The 23756-nt window shown below is 44.1% G+C and overlaps 1 protein-coding gene across 13 annotated transcripts in view; it reads right to left on the minus strand.

Moving 5' to 3' along the window:
- PTPRT (protein tyrosine phosphatase receptor type T) overlaps nucleotides 1-23756 on the minus strand; it is a 1092462-nt gene that overhangs the window by 380145 nt on the left and 688561 nt on the right. For all 13 annotated transcript variants that reach the window (XM_067708176.1, XM_067708171.1, XM_067708175.1 and 10 more), the window contains exon 9: nucleotides 19606-19715. In XM_067708176.1, coding sequence (XP_067564277.1) covers nucleotides 19606-19715 — 110 coding nt within the window. The remainder of the gene's footprint in view (nucleotides 1-19605; nucleotides 19716-23756) is intronic.

The following is a 23756-nucleotide window of genomic DNA, read 5'->3' on the forward strand; positions in this document are numbered from 1 at the left end:
TTGTCAAACATCCCTTGAGCATACATTATGCGTTAGGTACTGCTACAGATGTTGGGGAAACACTGGTGAGTAAGACAAAGTCCTTGCCTTGAGGTCCAGTGACAGCCACATATCACTACGATGCAAATATACTCCAGAATACTGTACAGGGAGTGTCTAAACCAGTTGGAGGAGGTGAGAGGAAATCTCAAAAGGAGGTAGTGATGGAGATGACTGGGGAGCAAGTATGCCTCTGCAAACAGGAAGTGGGTAAAGCAGAGGGGCCTTGAAGGTGGAGTATCAAAGTGCACAAAGGAAAAGAAGTAAAGAGCTGCTTCGGCAAAGAGCTGCCAGTAAACAGTTTGGAGCTGCTGGAATATGGAGTTAAAGCAGGAGACGTCCAGAAAGGAGATGAAGGAGGTCATGGGGTACAGGGAGCATCCCAGGTGCTACACTGAGGAGCTCACGCTATGTTCTGCTGGTGGAAGGCTGGCCATGTTTGCTGGCCTGCATGTTTGATTGGTGACTCTGATGGCCGAGGTGGAGGGTGGAGCTTGGAGAAAGATGACCAAGCACAGGAAGACCTAGCAGGTGATGGAGACAGGAGTCTTGGAGAAGCTGAGACCCCAACCAGGACCATGCAGGGGGCAGGGGAAAGTTCATAGAGACTGCAGTGGCTCTCAAATCTGGCTGCACAAGGGACTCTTATGGGCTCCAATAATATGTATTGCCTGGCTCTGCCCCTAAAGTTTCTGATTCAATAGCTCTGAGGAGGACCTGGCCCTCCCTGTCTCTGCAAAACTCCAGGGTTTGAAAGCCGGGTCTGAAAGCAGCTGATATGGACTGCCAGGTCTGATCTTCCTCTTGTTCTCCCTTCTCCCCTTTCTTCCTTTCTAGAACTGTCTATCAAGTACTTCCTACAGAACAAGGATTCATTAAGGCTAAAAAGTACCACAGAAGTAGACGATGAAAGAAAAAGGAAAAGGCCTTTCATCCTGTGTTTCTCAAACTGAAGAACTTGTATACCCTGAAGCATAAACGTGTGGGTACCCCACGCTGCAGGATTCCAGAGACTCTAGTTGGAGAAGCACTGCCTTGAGCATCATAAAATATCAGGGGCTGGATCTGCTGCACAGTGACTGAAACTTCAAATTGAACATGGTCACTGGGCACTCCTGTTAACATTATGATGGTAGAAATCAGCATCCTGGGGCCCAGGACAGGTGTCCTTTTATATTTAAAGATAATAATTGATTTGAAAATGTGAAACTTCATAAAATGCCATGGTTGTTTTATAGAGAGCCCTGACTATTTTGACATGGCTAGATGTTTGAAAAGATTTTGTTTTTCAAAATTGATTTGGAATGGGAAACTTTTTCCCAGTATTGAAAAATATTATCTTAATTTTCCTTCTACAGTTTTCCTTTGATACTGACATACCAGACAGTGCATATTTGTGTCAGAAATTCATGTCAGAACCACACCCCCAACAGCCACTGGGTCATGCATGCCATTCAGCTGCAGAAGATGGGAGGCGCAGGGCTTTGAAAACCTCTGTTCGGCTGCAGAAATGTTCAAGTTGAACGGGATTTGCAAATAAAAAGCATGATGATGAAGCCACCTCTGCTGAGGGCTGTGAAGTCTTCTCCTCCCAATCTGGATGCACCTGCTTTCCCCCACCCGCCTCCCTGTGTCAGCCATTGTCCATCAGTACTGACTGAGCACCACGCCTCAAGGCTGTGACAGCTCTAGTAGGAAGACACAACATGGAGGGTTTCTAGGCCAAGGCTGGTTCCAGACTTCAGTCTCCCTTTTTGTCCCAAGGCTGCCTCTTTACCCCCAGCTACCAGCTCATGGCCAACCCAGTCAGGGGGACTGCACATGACTGGGAAATTCAGATCCACTTCACGATCATTTATTGAGCGCCTTTGGAGAAAGCACAGTGGCTAACCAGTTAAGTGGACAGCCTTTGGAATCAAACCTGGCAGGAATTACTAGGTATCATCTAATTACTAGCTAGGTGATCTTAGGCAAGTCATATTGCTTCTTTAAGCCTTGGTGTTAGTAGGGATAAGGATCCTCACTCTGAAGGGCTATAAGGCTTGAGATAAAGTCCACGATGACAAGCACCCTGAGTGGTCCACGGTAACGATAACAGGGGTCTCACTGGGGTCCTAGCGAAAAAACAGATGGGTAATCCAAGCAGAGTTTAATGAAGGAACTATTTACATTGTAGGAGAGGTGACGGGAGAAAGGCCACAGGCTGTGAGGGGGATTTAGTAAGGGAGAGAGCGGTGGAGGAAGGAGAAGTTCAAGAACCTGAAAGGTCACCTTGAGAAAAGCTGTGACCCTCCCTGAGGTTGCTGGAGCAGTAATGACCCCTCTTTCCCGCCCCTGCCTGCCCTTTCTATCTGTAGAGGGGCACTCCTTTTGCTGAACAGAAGGCAAGAAGGCAAGGCAGGTCAGGGATGCCTGACAGTCAATCTCTGGAGCCAGAGAGCAGGTAGAGTGGGATGGAGAGACCTGTGGGAAGGAAGGGGAGGGAGCTGCACCACTGGCCACTGCCATTCATGGAAGACCTGCCGGAGGTCGGCTCCCGGCAACTCAACAGGGAACAAAATACGTTCTTAGAAGTCTATGAATTCTGAGCCTAGTGGTAGACATGTGTAGAAATAAACGATCACAGTATAGGGCAATAGATGCTATTATAACATAACAAGAAGGAACCTCTAAACCAGGTGTTTCAGAAGAACAGTGTTCCTGGGAGGATTCTTGAGCCCTCGAGGGTGCTGAAGGAGGCACAGCCTTTAAAAGCAAGAAAGGAGGCGCTGGGAAAGAGCGTCCCAGACAGAGGAAGACAAGAACAGGGGGAGTGTGAGGTGGCTGTTAGGTAAAGCCTATGGATTTGGGGAGGTGGGTATGAAAAAAAGGGGAAGGATGCTAGGGAGGCCAGCCAGGGCTGCGTCATTCATAGAGGGACCTATTAGTCAAGTTAAAGAAGAGTTCAGATTCTATCTTGAGAGCCACTGGGATCTACAGCTGGATTTTAAACACTGGAATGACTAGTAAGGTCTGTGTTTCACCAAAAATGGTTTTGGTCACCTCAAGGAAGAAGGTATTGGTTGTTATGACCCTGACCCATAAGAACTGGCATCTAGGTCCACAGATGTAACTAAGCAGGGGAAGAACCTCACTGCAGGTTAGGGAAATCCTGAGATAGTGCAGACATAGGGCAGGGAGAGCAGGGTTCTCAAACTGAGGCTCCCAGCAAATGTTCCCAGCATGATAGCAAATCCTGGGCAGAAGATAATCTAGTGCTGTACTTGTCATGATTGAATGGGTATGGGATCACCCAGGGATCTTATAACAAGGCAGACTCTGATGCAGCAGATCTGGGGTGGAGCCCAAGACGGTACATTTCTAAAGAGCTCCCAGATGATGCTGATGACAGAACACACTGAGTGGTTCAGCCTTAGAAGCCAACTGCCTCAACTTTCTCTTTTACAGATGAGCTAACAGAGGCCATGAGAGGGTGTGGCAGGTAGTGTAGCAGAGTAAAGCAGTGGCGGAGCCTACAGGGACTAGTTTCTTTTTTTTTTTTTTGCGGTACACTGGCCTCTCACCGTTGTGGCCTCTCCCGTTGCGGAGCACAGGCTCCGGACACGCAGGCTCAGCGGCCATGGCTCCCGGGCCCAGCCGCTCCGCGGCATGTGGGATCTTCCTGGACTGGGACACGAACCCGTGTCCCCCGCATCGGCAGGCGGACTCTCAACCACTGCGCCACCAGGGAAGCCCCAGGGACTAGTTTTGAGTCCCCAGTTCAGAGCTCTGGCGGAGTCCCCAGGACCTTCTGGGAGACTTTTGGAAGCCAGGCACTGTACTTGCTACTTGAAGGCAAAGGGGAGGAGTAGTGAACAATAAATTGATGAGCCCAAAGCGTTTCCAGCACATTCCTGGAGAGTGCAAATGGCTCTGCCAACATGTGTGATGAGCTCTGCACACATCAGCCTGCTCTGAGGGGATTGGGAAAGCTGACATAAACCTCTGCTGGGCTGCCAAAGGTCTGCTTCCCAGACACAGTGACTGGCTCAACGCAGGACTCAAAACATACATGCACACTGCTGCAATCCAGTTGGAGGACAATTTGCCAATATGTATCAAGAGTTAGAAAAGTCTTCATTCTATTCAACCCTGTAATTTCATGTGGGTGAATGTCTAAAATAGAAATACACCAAAAAGAGAGGAAAGAAAACCAGCCATGACATTGAATGGCTACTGGCAACATACATCTAATTCTTAGGATACTCTCGAATTGTAGGCTTGATATTACTTCTCCTACATGCATTTAAAAAAATCTAAGCATATACAGTAACACAATTTCAGAGTGGTTAATGTGCCCCCGAAGTCTTCCATCCAGGTAACGTTAGAACCAGGATTTTAGATCCAGGTCAATCTGATCTGAAGGCCATGTTCCGTCCATCACGATATACCATCATCATAGGCATGAGGTTTATTACAGTGTTTTCAGAAATATGGAAAAAAAGAGGGGAATGGCTAAGTAAATTAGGGTATATACACTGAATGGGCAATTATACAATCATTAGAAAAGATAAGCTGTTTCCATGGTGCTATAAAAGCATCATGGTTGTGATAAAATGCTTAATAAAAAATTATGATAGCAAATTTTATGTAATTAGAGTTAGGTAAAAGATGTATGCATATTAACAAAGATAAAATACAAGGCAAAGGACTTCCCTGGTGGCACAGTGGTTAAGAATCTGCCTGCCAATGCAGGGGACATGGGTTCGAGCCCTGTTCTGGGAAGATCCCACATGCCGCAGACCAACTAAGCCCATGCCCCACAACTACTGAGCCTGCGCTCTAGAGCACTGAGCCACAACTACTGAGCCTGCGTGCCATAACTACTGAAGCCTGTGCGCCTAAAGCCTGTGCTCCACAAGAGAAGCCATCGCAATGAGAAGCCCGCGCACCGCAACGAAGTGTAGCCCCCGCTCACCGCAACACTAGAGAAAGCCCGTGGGCAGCAACAAAGACCCAAGGCAGCCAAAAATAAATTAAAAAATATATATACAAGGCAAAATAATTGTTGTCCTACGGGGAGAGATTAAAGGTGATTTTTTTCCTCTGACATCCAAACTTTCTGTAATATTGTTATAAAAAGTGGCTGGGGAAGGCTAAGATTACAGAACACATGTGTTGGCGGGGAGTGCACAGAGCTGGTTATATATACAAGGTCCTTAGGGAAAGTTCCAGTAAGGTCTTGAAACCTCCACACATGCTCCTGTCTTCCTGTGGCTCTGTGTTTTAGACACAGTCATGAAAACTCTCTAGATAAGTTGTTCTAGTGCAGACTTTCTCACCTCTGGCACCTTCTTCAGGAAGGACTCCACAGCACTGGCCCCTTATTCCAGGCAGTCCCACAGTTATTAAAAAGAACTGCCTTCCAGAACTGCAGAGAGCACATTTACACAGAAGGTGGGAAAGGACAAAGATGGCAGTTAAGCATCACAAGTGACACCATGACCACCTAGAATGCCACATCAAGAGGGATTCTGAGGCAGGTCAGAGTTCAATGGCGGAGTGTACCCTGGACGTCTATCACAGGGATGGTATTCGGGAAGAGTGGGAGCACACACATACCCCATATTCACCTCCGTTTGTTAAGAAATAAGCAAATGGAGACTCACATTCTAAAAGAAGGAGGAAAATATGACCACCACTTCTAACTCTGGGTTTACAGATTTCTATCTGAATTTGTACATATTGTTCTACTCTGCTCCCTTAGATCCATTCCTATGGAACAGAGAGAGCTATTATTTTGAGCACAGTTCTACAATCAACGGAAGGCATGTGATTGGCTCTGATTGCTACTGACAAACCTACGGAGAAGCAAAAGGAAAGCAGAAGTTCAAACACTGCTAACCAGCTCAAAAAAGATGCAGGTCCCTCTTACCCTATGCGAAAAATTGTGTCTTACATTCTGGGAAGATCAATCAACATATCCCCAAATCGGATGATTAGACAGTAAAGTATGGCCTATATGCTCAGGGGAGCAGAGAGCCATTAAATGGGATAGTTAAGTAGATTACACTGAAACTGGAAAATGTTTGACAGAGTGAAAACCCAAGTTTTGCAGCGTGGTCATAATCATGCAAAAGATGTCACTGCATGAGGGCTAGAAATAAAATAAACCCTTGTGAAAATGGTTGGTCTGTGAGGGAGTGGGAACTGGGGGTGACTTTGCACCCCCCATCTTTCTAACACCATGTACTGTTGTTGTAATGTCACTCACATTAACAAAGAATAAATTCCTTTTAAAAATCACGAAATCATAAGGAATTAGATATTTCAATATCTATTGCAGCTGTTGCCTTAACCTTGATTCAAGTTTGGAATACAGTTTTATTCATTAAACAAATACTTACTGAGTACCTACTTTATGCCAGGTACTGTTTAAGGTACCTGAGATGCAACTGTAAAAAAATGGATCCCTAACCTTGACAAGTTTACCATTTTCAGCTGAGTTCTACGAGTGTTATGTAAACTCACTGGTCATTGGAACCTCATGCGGCCTATTATAAATTATTATAGGACTTAGGGCATAATCTCACGACTTTACATGGTTATATCAGATCATATCTGTAGGTAACTGATGCAAACTGACTCATAACCATCACTGTACTCCTACCATCAAAGGAAACCTCTCCAATCTTCATTCATTTATATAGATATAGATATAGACATAGACATAGATAGACATATTCACCTGCTGTTTTCCAGGCAGTGCGTAAGGCACTGGGCTCTCCAGTGGTGAGTAATATATATGTGGGTCCTGCCTTCATGGCACTTACAATATAGGGAGATACATTTATAATTAAATACACAATAATTATGAATTGTGACACATATTATTCAGGAAATGGCAGCAGTGATAGAGAATAATGGTGAGCGGGTCGAGTCCTACTTTAACACTGTTAGGCAGGGCCTCTCTGAGGAAGGAGCGTACTCGCCCATCCCTGTAGTATGAGAATGAGTTGGCCATTGCAAGGAGGTGGAAGAGATTTCTGTCAACGAAGAACTCCATGTGCAAAGAGCCTGAGGCAGGAGGGAGCTTGACTTGTTAGAGAATGTTAAAGAAGGCCAGTGAGGGGGCTTCACTGGTGGCGCTTCACTGGTGGCGCAGTGGTTGAGAGTCCGCCTGCCGATGCAGGGGACGCGGGTTCGTGCCCCGGTCCGGGAGGATCCCACATGCCGCAGGGCGGCTGGGCCCGTGAGCCATGGCCACTGAGCCTGCACGTCTGGAGCCTGTGCTCCGCAACGGGAGAGGCCACAGCAGTGAGAGGCCCGCGTACCGCAAAAAAAAAAAAAAAAAAAGAAGGCCAGTGAGACCAGACTAAAGAGGAAAAGAGAATCCAAGGTGCAAGGTCTTTGAGACCTAAGTTAGCAATTGGGATTTAATGTGAAATGCATTATTTCTATAGGTAATGTAATAAAATTCTGGGAGACAGTAACAAAAACTTACATAAATACAAAGAGATTTAAGACTGTAAAGATGTAAATTACCCACCATGTTGTTTCATATATTCAATGTAATTCTAATCAAAACTACAACAGGGCTTGTCATTAAATTGGAAAACTAAATTCTAACATGAAAGAGCCAAGGGCAAGAATAGCCAAGATATTTCTAAAGAAGAATGAGGAGAGGGACGAGCTCTGTTAGAGATCAGGATTAACTGTGAAGCTCTAATAACTCTGAGTGCGGCTGTTATAGATGGTGGCCACCGGAATAGAAAGCTCAGAAACAGATGAATGCGTGTAAGGAACTTCGGCCTATGTCAGATACGGCCTGGGAGAACAAGGAAAGAGTAGGCTATCATTAAAAGGACCTGGGGAAAGTATTTATCCACAGAGGAAAAAATGAATTTTGCACCTCATCTCACACCATACACAAAACTTAACTGTAGATAAACAAAGGACTTATATTTAGAGAACAAAACTATACAGTTTTTAGTAGAAATATAGGGAATCATCTTTCTCACCTTGGTTTGGGGAATAGTTACTTAAGGACACAGAATGTGCTTATTAGATAAGCGAAGACTGATAAAATTGACTACATTATAATTAAGGGCTTCTGTTATCAAAAGATACCTTACAGGAGGTAAAAATGCAAGTTATACACATAACTGACAAAATAGTATAAAAAGCATATAAAGAAAGACTACATATCAATAAGATCAGGGCAGATAATCCAGTAGAAAATGGGCAAAATACATGAATACAAATATTTGAAAAGATATTCAACCTTATTAATGACTGAGGGAACACAAAGCAAGACAACAAAAAGATGCCATTTTATACTATTTAACTGGTCAAAATTAAGACTCTTGACCAGACCAATATTGGAGAGGATTTGGAATCGTAGAAGCTCTCATACTTTGCTGACATGAGGGTACATCGTTGAGCCTAGCTTGGAAAATAATTCCACTTTTTTTTTGTAAAGTTGAACATTACTTTACCATATGACTTAGTCTCTGGATATAAACTCAAAAGAAAATCTTGCACATATGCAACAGGAGATATGTACAAGGATGCTCATATCTTCACAGTTGATAAAGGCAACGTCCTAGAAGTAACCCTGATGCCTATCAAGGGCTTATGAATAAATGTGTTGTGCTATCTGCACACAATGGAATATTATACAGCAGTCAAGATGAGCATGCTGCAGCTGCACTCATCAAAGGGATGACTACTGGCAACATAACATGGGACAAAAATGCTAAAAGATTATATACAACGGAAAATCCTTTATTGAAGTTAAAGGACTAACAAAACAAAATAATATGACTTTAAGGAATGTATATGAATAGTAAAGCCATATGAAATACAAAGGAATTGTATATAACATTCAGGTTAGCAGGAGGAGTCAGTAGGTTGGGGTGGGAGGAGCTCGTAAGTCTATAAGATATTGTCAAAGTTCTGGTTGTCTCGGTAGCTGGTGTGTAATTGCAAAATGAAATAATGAATAAATACAAAAAGGGGTCATGCACAGACCAATGAGGAAAGTATTTCATGAAACAAAGAGTAAGATTAATTCAATTTTGGACACCTGAGTGGTAGGTCAAAGTAGGAAGGATCCTTTGAATCTAACTGGTCCAGTTCTCCTAGGTCAGAGCTGTAGAGACCAAGGACCAGGTAGGAAAAGGGACTCACTCAAATATATTACTTAGCTATGGCAAACTAAAAGTCGACCTTTAATTTCCTAATAGCATAATTCACTATTTGACTTGCAATGATACACGTATGCTAAAACAATGCATAAAATAAAAGGGACACCAAGAAAGCAAAGCAATGGTGATTTTTATGATATATATTTTGAAGGGCTCTGAAAAAGACCTGGTATGCATGAATGCATGCGTGCATGCATGCATGCATTGAGTCCATAATGATATAGGCCAACATCCCATACTTGGGTATAAAGTTTAAGGAACTACTACTCTTCTCTTGGTGAAGAATGAAGAAAAAGTAGCCAGAGAAAAGGATCAGAGTGAGGGGAAGAAATCCACCTGCCATCTTCTGAGACCCATGAAAGGATAATCTCTGAATCATAAATTTGAATTCCAGCCTCCAGAGACTTCAGGATGAAGGCTCAAATGCCTTGATGATAGATGAACACTCACAACCCCTCTTCAGTTTTTAGTCCCAAACAAAGAGCTGTTCTGACCAAAACACAAAGGAAAGAGCCAGCCAGTTAAAAGCGCCAAACCCGTGCCACACTGCCCTGTCCAGGTGGAAATCCAACAGGAGTAATAAGGTAAAACATCTGAGATGAAAAGAGAACAACTTCTGATGTTTAAAGAGACACTTGGCAGCTTAAACACTGCCTCTGGGCATAGTTGATTGAGAGGACCAGGTAGCCAAAGAGAGGGTTCCATCAGTAGGCACGTGGCTGTGTGTACAGGCCACTCCTCACAAAGCCCACCTGATGCACAGTACATCAAAACACAGTTTCCCTCCCACGTAAGGAACGTGAAGGAGAGCCCGGCTGGCCAAATGCAGAACGACCCACGACCCTTTCATTTCCCTCCCTCCACTCTCTTAGGACAACTGTAAATGCACAGGATTAAATTTAACCTGCAGGGGTTTTTTTTTAATTCAAATTTTCCTTTAGCAAAAGCTCTGGAGAGGAATTACGGCAGAAGTTCATGAGAAACAGCTGGGAGCCCATCGAGACATTCCTATGACATGGATAGGAAATGACCTGGAGTTTCTCGAGGCAAGGAGAAAACAGACATAGAGCCCTGTGCCTCTGAAATCTACTATAGTTAACTCTCCAAAAAAAGTAGAGCAATTCCAAGGATGCAGTGGGGACTAAGGGTACAGCCCAAGGGTAGAGGCTTCACACGCACATGTGAACAAATACATACGTGCATACACGTGCCATGTTACAGCTACATACACTCGCAAACCGACATGCTTATAAACACATACACCAAGACAAATATACTGGTCCACGTGTGCTCACTGTGGGAATATTTTCCATGCAGTAACTCCTACTGCTTTCTTTACAGCTAAGTTGAATGACTAATGTTTATTGTGAAAACCTTTTTATTGCCAGGAGAACATGATTTGCTGTTCTTCAGGTAACAAGTGCTATGCATCTGTTGATTCCTACTGTCACATTACCTGGCTCCATCACAAATACCTGTGCTGTAATAAAAAAAAAAAAGAAAGAAACACCCCGAGGCAAATATATAGGCATTCTTGGTATGCTAAAAGTGGATGACAGGCAGCTCTAATGGTCCCACTTACATAAATGCAACTTATTCATATCAGAAGCCAACTTCCTTTCCTTCCAGACTCAGAGTGCCAGAAATCATTCCTTTCAACCAGCCTGTCAGCCCAGCAGACCTGTATGTGGCAGAGGAACATCCTATGGAGGACGCGTAATGGGCTGAGGGTTAGGAAAAATGGCTCCTTGACATCCCAGCCCTCTGACTTTTAAGACTTAGGGAAAGCTGTGGGAAAATCTATGAAGCTTTGGGTGTGCGTATGCCTTTTTTTTAATCTCACAAATAAACAACAGAACTAACTTCTACTGTAAAAGGAGAGGGGAAGGTATTTGTAAGGTAAAGTCCATGGTGGATTCTGCTGTCAGAGCTGCAAGATGCCATTCATGAAATGCAAAGGGATATTGACGGACTGATCCGGTCTTGTGTGTCTTCAATTATTCCACAAACTGTTTGTTTAGCAAACTTGAGGGAAAAAAAGCCAATGCTTCTTGAATTTGAGCCTTAACATAATTAGTGCCTAGCATCTGCATGGGCATGAGTTTGAGCTGGCTACAGTGTAACATCAGACAATGTTGTATTCCAGAAGAGTGAAAATGAAGGCAGGGGAAAGCCAGAGTCATGACTGTGTTTATTTAGCAGGTATTTAGCTAGGATAACATATCAGAGTGGACTGACTGGATGCATGTTATGGAATGCTTCTTCCCAACCTTGGATGTACACTAGAATTTCCCAAAGCACTTAAAAAAAAAAAACAACTCCACATGGATAGAACTTTCCCTCCAGATATTCTGATTTATTTGGAATACAATGATGCCTAAGCATTCCGTCATCCATCCATCCATCTATTTATGTATCCACCTACCAATGCATTTATGATATGGTTTGGAGCTCTCAAGGTATGATTCTCATTTTCAGCCAGGCTTGAGAACCACTCAACTTGTCAGACAAAATTTCACCATTACCCCTTATTAAGATAAAGTACAAATCTACACACCCATATAAGGAATATCTATTGAGCACATATGATGTGCAAAGTTTTCTTTTAGGTCCTGAGGACACACTAAAAAGCAAAAACAAATATGACCAGTGTCCGTTCAAGATGAGTTCTCCACCAGGCTGGAGAACCAGGGAAGAGCTAGTTTCACAGTTCAGTTCTGAAGGTCGTCTGTGGGCAGAATTCCATCTTTTGCTCAGGGGAGCTCAGTCTTTTGTTCTATTCTGAGCTTCAACTCAGAGGGCCTCCATAGTGAGGCCCCCCCACACTATGGAGGGCAATCTGCTTTACTCAAAGTCCACTGGCTTAAATGTTAATCTTATCCAAAAACACCATCACAAAAACATCCAGGATAATGTTTGACCTCATATCTGGGCACCGTGGCCCAGTCAAGTTGACACATAAAATAACCATCACACGGCCCGTACCCTTATGGGGCTAAAAGTCCGGTAGGGGACTAGATGATGCTATAGCACACAAACAAAATAAGTGCAGATTGTAAAAACGGTATGACAGAAATAAGCAAATTGCCGGAGAAAATGGACAGTACAGGGAAAAAGCCTCTTGGAGGTGAAGGATAGGAAGGAACCAGCCACAAGAAACATCAAGTAAAAAGTGCTATAGGCAGAAGCAACAGCATTCACAAAGTCACATGGGCTGCAAAGAACTGGATGAGCTGGAGGAAGTGTTAGAAAGCCAGAGGGGCTGGTACACAGAAAACAGTGGGAAGAGAGGCAGGAGATGAAGTTAGAGGGGCCAGATCATCCGGGGCTCTAAAGTTAAGACGAAGCCAAAGCAGGGAAGTAACATGACTGAATTTACTTTTCAAGATACTCTGTCTGGCTGCAATGTGGGGAAGTGGAATAGGGGAAGTGTGGGTGGGGGATCGGCAGGGAGGTTCTGAAGTGGTCCAGGCATCAGATCAGTGCTCAGAACACTGTGGTGGTGGAGGTGGTGTCATAGGACCTGGCCTGGATGGAACTTTCTAGAGTATTTGATGTGTGGCAGGTGGGAGGAATGGATGATTCCCATACTTATGGCTTAAACGATTCAAAAGAAATAAGAGCCTTCTTCCTAGTTACCAGCCCGGTTCATGTTACACCCACTAGCCGCCTGCATTATGCAAATTGTACATCGTAATTAATGTAGATCCAGCTTGAATTATGCAAATTCTTGCCTTGGGCTGTGCTAGTCACTTCCTGCCTCTACTACCTCCTGCCCATCGAAGACCACATCCCATCCTCCCTACTGACCCTCTGTGGACTGGAGCCATAAGCCTGTCTTGGGTGAGCGAGCCCTGAGAGGTCATTACAGCGAAGCCAAGAGAAAGCAGGAGGATGAACATCCAAAAGGAGGCAGCACCTCCCCCGGGCCTTTCTCTGGGAAACTGCTCTGAGCTCATCACGCAGCTGGCCCCTCTCTCCATCCGTGCTTGTCGGCACCGGTCCTGCGCAGAACTCCTCTCCGGCTCAGAACACATGCCTGGCCTTCCTGCAATGCACTCTGATGGAATGCTGATTCCTGGGGCCCATGCTTTTGGTTCAGATCAAATGCAACTGTCTATATGCTGGAAAAATATTGACGACCCTCCAACCTATCCCAACTTTTAAAGGGGCTTCTGCACAGGAATGCCGCCTTGTTTTACTGAGGCGAAGTCTGTGTTTTATTTAACTCTGAACGCCAGGCGCCTAGAATAGCTTGCAGGATAAATGTCAATCAACTCTAGCATAATCAAGACACCCATTCCTGCCTCATTAGGGTCCTCTCATTCCCTTTAAGCTTCTCAGATTTATACACTGTAATTAGAAACTTGGTGATTTTGACTGCTAAACATAAAGGCTTACTGGGAAGCTTCTCATGTCTGAATTTTTAAAATTTGCACACGTTAATCCAGTTGCATCTTCTGGCCCAATTCCCTCACACCGTTTTATATTTATTTTTGGACGGAGACGAGAACCATTAATTGAATTGAAACACATATTGATTATTGTTTTTCGTGAACTCTGAACAGCTTGTCTCTGAATGATTTTACTGAGGAGTTTTTAGGCAACTGTTTGACTGGATTGTTTCCCCTGTGACAGCATTCTGGCTTGCGTGCCTGTCTGCAGTTGCCTGGTCTGCTTCTAGGGAGTCCTGTTGTTCGCAAGAGCAGAGTCAGAGTGGAAGGGGTCACGCCAACCCTCTTCATGTACAGGCCCTGATTGGGGCACCCTGATATCCCATCAAACCCAAGTAGGGCTCCGGAAGAGTCTAGGCAAATAGCATGCTTTCCACGTCCCTGGTGAAAATCCTCAGCTCTCTGGACCCCATGTGAGCAGAGATATCCCTCAGTTCATGTAGTCGCCACATTATTCATCCAAGGACTGCAGTGTCTGCATCAAGCAGAGCTTTCCAGAGCCAGATTAGGACATTTTAGGACGTGTCTTACACCACTGCTTCTCCCATGTTCATGTGCGCGTGAGTCACCTAGTTGAGACACAGACTCTGATTCAGTGGATGAGCTGGAGCCTGAGATGCTGCATGTCTGACCTGCTCCCAGGTGATGCTGATCTGCGGGCGTGTAGGCACGGGGCCTCTGACGTGACCTCTCTTCATGCACTGTCTGTCACCCTGCTGGGGAAGTGACCACAGAAGCACACCCTGCATCTCCACTAAAATACAAATTCCCGAAGATCTGAGGCCATGGGCTATGCACCCTGATGCGTCCTGCTGCAGCAGAGGCGAGGCTGGCTTCAGCGGGCTCTGATGAGCATTCTGAGCTCCCCCTTCAGCGGGCACGGAGAGAGGTCGTGGCTGTTGGAGAATCAGGCCGTTTCACAGCCCTGGGGTGGCATCAGGGTAAGGGGCTAGACTCCCAGCCCTTAGGGATAGGAGGCCAGAATCTAAGTCCATGGTTCCAGGGAGCTCTTCAAGATAAGAACTCCTCACTGAAAGGAAGGTGTCAAAAGTCCAGAAAGGGGCAGCAAGGAAAAAGCAGACGTGACAGTTTTCACCTCTTCCACCTGGATGCAAGGGCTTCCAGCAAATAGTTGAGCCCTCACTGCAGTATCACAGATGAGTTAAACGTCCTTGCCTCCTGGCACATTTTGCAGGTGTCCCTGAGATGCTTATTGTGCTCACAGCCACTAGCCACACAACAGCCAGGTGATTTTTTTAAGAATGCGAATATGATTCCTTCACTCCTCTGCTTAAAATCCTCCTAGGGTGTTCTGTTCCTCTCAGGAGAAAGTGCAAACTCTAGAAGCCTTGCGTAACCTGACTCTACCCACCCACTTTCCACATGGCCTCATCACCATCGTCCATGCTCACGAGGCTTCAGTCACTCTGACCTCCTTCCTACTTGTCTAACAGGCCAGAGTCATTCCTACTGCAGGGCCGTTACACGAGTTGTTTTCCTTCAAGGGTCATCACTGCTTTGCCTCTGAAGTCTCTGGCCACGGGCAAGGTTTCAACAGCAGAGCAAATCCAAAATGAGGTGTAAAACTTTGGTTGTGTGGGGTTGGCGTGGATTTGCTTTTCCTTTGAATTTTCCCCAGTAGAAGCCTGGAACAGTTTGACACCTTTATATTACAAAGAGGGGACTGAAGCCCAGAGACTGAATGGGACATAATCAAACCACTCCGATTTTGGAGGGCAGAACTGTCCAAGGGTGGGCCCACAGGTTATGACTTGGACCCACGGGGAAGGGAATTTAATCTTAACGTATGACATACTACTCAGACCTGCTGTGTTTAACAATTTTTACAATATTTACAAAGTTATAACTCTTCTTCACTCCCTCCTCTTTTTGGCTTTTGACTTTGCTGCGTCCAAGGTTGTACATAGGAAGGCACAGACAATCCTGGATTTCTCTTCCATTTGTGTTGTCTGATTTTTCCTTGCCACAAAATGTACTTTCTGAGATCAGAAGAGGGTGATTTGTGATTTATGGATTTCTCTCTAGAAATTATAACCAGAACCTAATTTAAAAAATCAAATTGGTTTCATCTAATTACATTTGGAAATTGCCTCATAAACACATGTTCTGTTATGAATGTCTTTAAAAGCAAGGTCTCCTGCTCACTATCTGAGGCAGGATTGGGTTGAGCCCAGCGTGGGGGAGACTCCCCATCCTGCTGAAACTTTCTGAAGAATAGTGCAGTCTAGAGCCGTGCTTCACAAACTTTAATGCCCATGTGAATCACCCAGGGATCTTGGTAAAATGAAGACTCTGATTCAGGAAGTCTGGTGGGGTCTGAGATGCTGTATTTCTAACCAGCCAATGCTGCTGGTCCATGGACCACATTGGATAAGGGGCGAGACACCTGCACTTGAATTCAGGACCCATGAGTTGCATAACCTTGGTCCTTACATTTCACCTCTCCAAGTCTCAGTGGCCTCATTTTTATGTAATGGCAAGAGCTAATATTTTTCTATGCTATTTCTAAATGCCAAACGCAGTACTAAACATATATTTATGTTTATTAATAAATATAAATGAGCAGTTTCTTAATGTACCCAAGGTTATAGAGCAAGGAAGTGGCAGAGCTGGGATTCACATCTAGGCTGCCTGACCTCAAAGTCAACATTCTTACCTTCTGAGGCCTCACTGGTTTGTGACACACATGGTCACAGCCATGTTTATGGTCAACATATAAGGCCTAAGCCCATGACCTCCTTAGGTCCCTTCACAGCGTCAACCCGGAAGTTTGGCATATTCCCAGAAGGTAACCTCAAATGCTCAAACAAGTCAGACAGCGGCCGCCTTCTAGCTCTGGTTCTCTGTATTACAGCCGAAGGAGCAGCCGAGAAACTACCTGAAGGTGTCTCACCACAGCTGTTTCCAGTAGAGTCCCTCACGGGAACGCCAATATCCCAGCAACTGGTCTTTGAATATCCACAAGGCACTGGGTTCACAGAGAAGCGAGAAGAAAGGTGCGTTGTCCTAATCTGTGTGCACCTTTGTGCCTAGAGTTCCAGACAGCGTACCATCTAGGAGTCTACCTTTGGAACAGAGCAGGACCCTATGGGGCCTTCTCAGGACAGAACCACCCGCCATGTCCTCCGCCTGCCTCTTGTCTGTAGAAAAACTTTAGCCAAAGAATAAATTTAAAGTGAGGAAATGCAGAAACAAACGAGAGCAGTCAAATAAAACAAAGTAATAATAGTTTAGCCATTAAGCAAAGTCAAAGACCTTTAGTTCTTCCTCAAGGGCTACAGATAAAATTCTGAGCCACATTCTTTGAGCTATCTTGCAGATACTGAAACTCTCACCAGGTGGAAGAAGTTAACTACACGATGACCAGACTGTAGCCATGACATAAGCTGCTCCATCCGACACAATTCCGAGAACTAACTTCAAGGAAGTGGGAACACACGGACGCGGGAACTGAAGCTTAACTGTACTTAAAACAATCAATAGGATGCTGATGAGACCACCCTATGACCAATTCCAAGATGACTGTCAGAGCTCACTGTGCTTTGCTGCACTTAAGCCCCTCCCTCCACCCATACATCCCTGAAACTCCCCCTTTAAAAGCTCTTGCCCTCTGATTGGCAGTGGGGAGTTGGCTTTTGGACATGAGTCTGCCTTCTCCCCAGGTTGCTAGCCTCCTGAATAAGCAAACTTTCCTTTCCAACTAACATCTGTCTCTCAAGTATTGGCTTTCGAGCAGCAAGCAGCCAAACGTGAGTTCAGCAGCCCCTTCGGGGAGCTCGTGCTCAGTGTGTCTAACTCACAGCTATGTCTGCACTCTTGCTCTCTCTCCATCTATTTCTTTCTTCTTACTGTGGAATCACAATCAAGGGTTTCCTAGCCCAGCGCAGTGCATAATCCTGTTACAGCAAGAGGGATACTGCTCCTGTGGAAGCAATCTGTGCAGATATCACTCTACCTGCAACGTGGCCTAGACCTGTGGTTTCCAAAGGCAGGTAGGTACAAGAACCGGGGTCTTTTCACGCCAGAGCTGTCCTCAATTCAAGGCAAAATGAGGAAAAAATAAGGAGAATGTCATGAGTTACGCATAAAGCTAAATTTATTCGATTTAAAGGACTGCCTTTTATTCTGAGATTATGTCCTTTCTATATTTTTGAAATTGTCTTTTATGAAACAATGTTAATAAAAGATGGTAAAGTACTCTGTGTTGGTTCCCCCAAACCATCTGAAATGTTACTGGCCTGTGAATTCCAAAAGTCTTCAACACCTGGCATTGAGAGCCATTTATAAAACAACACCAAGCAACTTAACACCTTAAGTCCTGGGTCCTTTCCCTCTGCTTTACAAAGGGCAGGTGGGTAGATGTCTATCTCATCTGTGTGTATGTGAGTGTGTATGTGACTGTGTATGATCACAGCCTGTGCTTTACAAAGAACAGTGTGTAGCTTTTAAATGACTGGGTTTTGTTTCAGTTGAGTTTCCAGTCCCTTTCTTCCCTAATAAGGTTTTGAATGTGTCGCAGGCAAGGTCTATGAGTATGAGTGCCTCCTCTCCTTCAGCAGCATCCCTGGGAAGGATGCTTCTCTCAAGCCCATGTTCTAAGATGGAGATGGTAGACAGCTCTGCCTCTGAGGAACGCTGGATGGAGTGAGATAAGTGTTTCCTGAAGGTGTTTTCTCTAGCACCCTGTACATGATAAGACAGTTTTCTCTTCCCTCAGCCCTGAGGTCCGTCCAGGTCTCTCTAGCAAATTTGTGTCCCTCAGATTTACCCTGAATATTTCTCCCTCATCAATACTCCTTGACTTTCCTTCCCAGAGCTCATCCTCCCTTATGGAGGCGATATTCTTCCCCAAGCTCTCTCTCAACAGGTGTACCTTTCTGCATAAGCGCTGAGAGTCATTAGTCCCTCCATGAGCCAACAGTGTATTCCAGCCTGGAATGCTTATTAACTTTCCCCTCTCAGACTCCCTGGAGAAACCCTGAAGCAACGATTAACCTCCCCCATCTTACAGATGAGAAAACTGAGGCTTGAAGAGAGGAAGAACCTGCTAAAGGTCACTTGAGATGGTGGTAGGACTACTAGGATACCAGACTCTACCCTTCCAGCTTCAGTTTCCATGCCCTTTCTCTGCATTGCTGCATTTTCTTATTATAATCTGTATCAACAACCTTGTGGTGTCTCAGAACACAAGGGGTGGGAAGAAAGTCAATCTCATCCATATCCCAATATTAGCATTTAGCTGTATCAGCCTTATTGAAGTTTTACTGTTTGCTTCTGCTCTGCAACGAGCTTCTATACCATTTATTCTAATTTTGAAAGTTTTCAGTGAAGCCACATTCTTGTCCAAGGACATTCTGCTCCATCTCTGATATAAGACCCTGCTAATCCTGGGAGAAGGGCTTTCAACACCATCACCTTGGCTCTGTGGCCAAGGCATCACCATATGCCTTAGCCACAGAGCAACGTTAAAGCTCAAGAATCATGTACCCCCAGTTAGAGAATGACATTGGGACCATTCTGGAAGCCCAGGGACTGATATGGGTACCACGGGAATCATGTGAGTGTTGTGATTTTCCAGAGGAACTGCAAGTACTGTTTGCCAGGCCTGGGTCTGCTCAGCTGTGCCAGGACTACCTGACTCCTTGAGTCCTAATGCCTTTGCTGAAGAGATCAATAATCCTTTCAATGCCCAATTTTCTTCGTCACTAGGGCTATCAAGACGGCTCAATTGATGCCCCTGTGTTTTTTCCCCACTGTATTATCAGAAACCTTCCAGTAAGTTGTGTCTCACTCACCTTTGTGCCCTTGATGGAGCTCTGCACACAGTAGGTATTTGCCAACGTCAGGCTGAAGGAAACTGAATAAAGCCAAGCCAACTGATACAGTCACAGGGGCCTCCTTACCTCGTAGAGTGTGATGACCCCGTTGGTCTCATTGGGAGGTTTCCACTGGATGTAGATCTTCTCCTCAAAGGGACCCCCTTGGATGGACTCTAGAGGAACAGCTCCTGGAACTACAGAAGGAAAAAATTAGGAACTTGATGTCACCTTCCATCTCATTTCACCAGCCTCATTGACCTAGAACAGGAGTCAGCAAAATTATCCTGTAAACGGTCAGATAATAAATATTTTAGGCTTTGTGGGCCATACAGTCCCTGTGATAACTACTCAACTTTGGCACCTGTAGCATAAAAACATCCATAGACAATCCATAAATAAATGGGCATGTCTGTGTTCCAAAAAAACTTTATTTCTAGAAACAGGCAAGGGCTGGAGTTGACCCGTGGGCCATAGTTGGCTGACCAGTTCTCTGGAAGACCGATGGCTTTTCATCTGCAGGCTCTGAGCAAGTTTCTTCTGGAACTAAAACTGACCAGGGTAAAGAGGACATCTGTAGGTCCCAGCCCTGCCAGCAGTAGGATTCTGGAATTAGACTCTTGCCTTAGGATTGGTATTTGAGGAATGCAACGTGAACATCACTATCATTTTCCCAAACCTGTCAAGCTTTCTCCAGCTACAGGAAGTGCTTCCATAGTTTCCTAATCCCTGAATCTACCAGGAACTATGTGCCTTGAAACTTCAGTCTAATTAGAGGGCAGCTCATTTGTCTAGCTGCTGAGTCTCCAACGCCTGACACGTGGTACATGCATAACAACCATTTGCTGGCTGGACAAATAGATGAGTCAATGACCTATGCCAGCATTTTGCCCTAATGAGCAAAACCTTTCCTGGGCTGTTTCTGTACCCAGATAAGTCTTCCTGCCAGCTTCCTCCTGCTGAATGCCACCATCATTATGACAGTCTGGAAGATGCTGAACCGTAAAATAATGATTCCCCCAACTTCCCATTATAACCCCCTAGAGGATCATGAATTCATGTAAGTCATTACAGAATCTATTTATATTTTGGCATTATAAACACAGGTATTTTTACTAAGTGCTTACTCTGTGATCAGAATTCTACATACATTATTTCATTTAAGCTACAAAAGAGCTCTGCCCGGTAGTATTATCTCCTTTCTGCTGATAAGGGAACTGAGGCTCAGAGAATTAAATAACTTGCTCAAGGTCATATGGCTCTTAAGTTGCAAAGAGGAAAGTGAACACCTGTCTGTGAGCTTCAAAGCATATACTCTTAATCATCATGCTGTGCCTCTCTAGATATAGCCACGGCCATATGTTGCAATCAGTTCCCTATTGTTAAATTAAAATATATTTAGTTTTTCTCATTACGGACATGATACACAGAATTTGTTGAATATTAAAAATCTACAAAAAAAGATTTTTTAAAAAAGAAAAGAACAAAATCACTCATAATCCCTGTAACTGGAGATACTTTTCCAGTATCGTCACATGACTATGCATATACATATTTTATTTTTAAAAATTAAACTCCTACTGTGCATATTGTGTTGTGACCTTCTCTTATCGCTAAACAGTAACAGTTTTTAAAAAATCCTTAAATGTTCTTTGGGGCCATGCATTTGAATGGCTACTTAGAGCAGGATATGCCCCATTATAGTCACCAATCCTTTATTATTGGGCATTAAAGTTGGTTTGAATTCTTTATGATTATAATAACACTGAAATGAGCATTCTTACAAATAGGTATTTGAATGCAACTCTGCTGACGTTCCTAAGATAAATTCTTGGAAATTAATTTATTGGGCCAAAGTAAATGAACTATTTTATCTTTAAGGCTTTTGACATATATTACCAGATTGCCTTCCAGAAAGTTCACACAATTCTGGGCTCCCCAAACAGAAGGATATGCCAATTCCCAATCCATGACAACAACGACTATTTCAAAGATTAAGCATATGTAGTTGTACCTTTTTTAGAATACTGGAGAGCACAGATTTGTTTTCCAGTTTAATTGGCCATTTGCATTGATTCTTTTATGAACATGCTCTCTATACCCTGTGCTCATTTTCCTGGATGACTCTTCATTTCTGTTCATCATTGTCTTATGATTTATAATCTGTTTTTAAGCTTTTTTGCATAGGTTACAATAGTTTGGTCAGTTCTTCATTTGCTTTTTAAATCTTTTAGGTATGTAGAAACTTCTAAGTATTCAGATCTCTTATTGCTTTTCCTTATCCCGTCATCCTTTCCACAAATATTTATTGAATACTTAATATGACCAAGGGACTTGGTGATAGACATTACAGATACACCAGGGACAGAGAAAGATATAGTCAAATCCTTGATAAAGCTTCTATTCTGGAAAGGGAGACTACATTAAATAATTGCACTCATAATTAGTTTTTTAATCTTGTTATCAGGACTTTGAGGTAAACGCATAAGGTGTTGGAAGAATTATAACCAGCAGAGAAAATTAGCCTGGCAAATCAGGATAATGAGTAGAAAGTAAGTTAGGGTCGATGGATAAGTAGAAGCTACTAGGACAATCCTGGGGAGGGTGGGTGTTGGAGTGCAGTGGATGGCTTTGTGGAGGAAAGTGTGGAAGGAGAAAAGCCATCCTGGGGAGAGAAGATGGTAGCTTGGACCAGGGTGACGGTAGTGTAGAAGAGAATTAGACTGTGTCAGAGATTTGGGGGAGCTCCTGTGATTTGCTGGTGATGGAGGAAAGAGACGTGTCAAGGTAAAACCCCAGCTCTTCTGTTTCATACCAGTGGGGTGGATCAGAGGTTGTTCATAGAAAGGGAGCCTTAGAGGATGCCTAGTCTTGGAAAGGAAGCTGGCAAGCTCAGTTCTGTCATAATTCATTGGACAAGTATGCAGAACACCCAGGGGGCAATGTTGTAGCAGTGGGGTGGGGGCAGTGGGTAGCGATGTTTAGGCACTGAAACCATGGGCAGGGAGTAGATCTTGTAGCCAGAGTGCAGAGGAGAACAAAAGTAGCAAGTTTAGGACTAAGGCAAGAAGAACTCCAAACTTAACAAGGAAAACAAAGAAATTCGGAAACTGGGAAGCCGTGTTCAGGGAGGCAACAGAAAACCAGGAAGGTGGGCTGTCACTGAAGCAACCAAGGGAGGAGCAGAAAGGTATTGGTTAACAGTGACAGGTGTGGATGCCGAGTAAGATGCAACCTTCTGTTTGCTCACTGAATGTAGTGTCTTCAAGGTTACTTGTGAACTGAGCAATGGTAATTTAGGGAGAACACTGGTGTCATAAGTCATCTTTTTATGGGTGGAGAAGAGAGTGGAAGGTGAGGCGAGTAAACAAACAAAATGTTTACTTGTGTTGAGATGAGTAAACATTTTGGCTGTGAAGGGGAGGCGAATGCAAGAAGGAGCAGGAATGAGACATGGAGCTAAAGTACTGCCCCCTCCCAGAGAGGGAGAGGTTATAGCATGATTAAAGGCAACCAGGAAAAAATACAAAATTGACGTAAGAGGTAGAAGGATAGGAAAGAGAGAGGAAACAACTGACATTAGTAGGGTCCTGAAAATGCCAGGGCAGGGAAAGAGAGCATCCTTCCCTCTGTGAGATAAGAGGAAGAAAATATGCAAGTGCTCTGGAGAGGGGGGTTGAGGTGTCCTCTAATGGCTCTACTTTCTTGAGAAGAGAGAGTGAAACCATCTACCCAAAGTGTCCTGGAGGAGGAGCTTCGTCAGGAACCTGGAGAAGCTTTAAGAGGTGAAAGGTGAGCTGAACAGAGAGGTGCTGGCGCTGCTCACTAAGAAGGCTGTATCAGATGCAGGCTGGGATGGGACCGCCACCTGGGCTCCTCCTTTCGTACTAGCTCAGAGCAAATTCTCTTTTTTACCCAACATCAGATGAATAGTCATCTGTATTTTCTGCCTTCAACTTTTTCTTTTGAAACCTAACACTTTAATCCATCTGGGATCAATTTTATGTACTGTACAAAATGGAAATCTCACTAGAGTTCTTTACAATATTCTTAGGATAATAAATTGACCAGTCAAAACTTTCCCCAGTGATTTAAAATGCCATTTTATTATCACATTAAATTATTTTATATTCTAGCATATGTTGTTGGCTTTCTGCTCTATTTCATTGAGTCATAGCTTCTATTCTGACAGTATCTCTCTGTTGTGTTGATATAGCATGTTTTAATATTCAGTAGAA

The sequence above is a fragment of the Pseudorca crassidens genome, chromosome 15 (assembly GCF_039906515.1).
Source record: "Pseudorca crassidens isolate mPseCra1 chromosome 15, mPseCra1.hap1, whole genome shotgun sequence".
NCBI lineage: Eukaryota > Metazoa > Chordata > Mammalia > Artiodactyla > Delphinidae > Pseudorca > Pseudorca crassidens.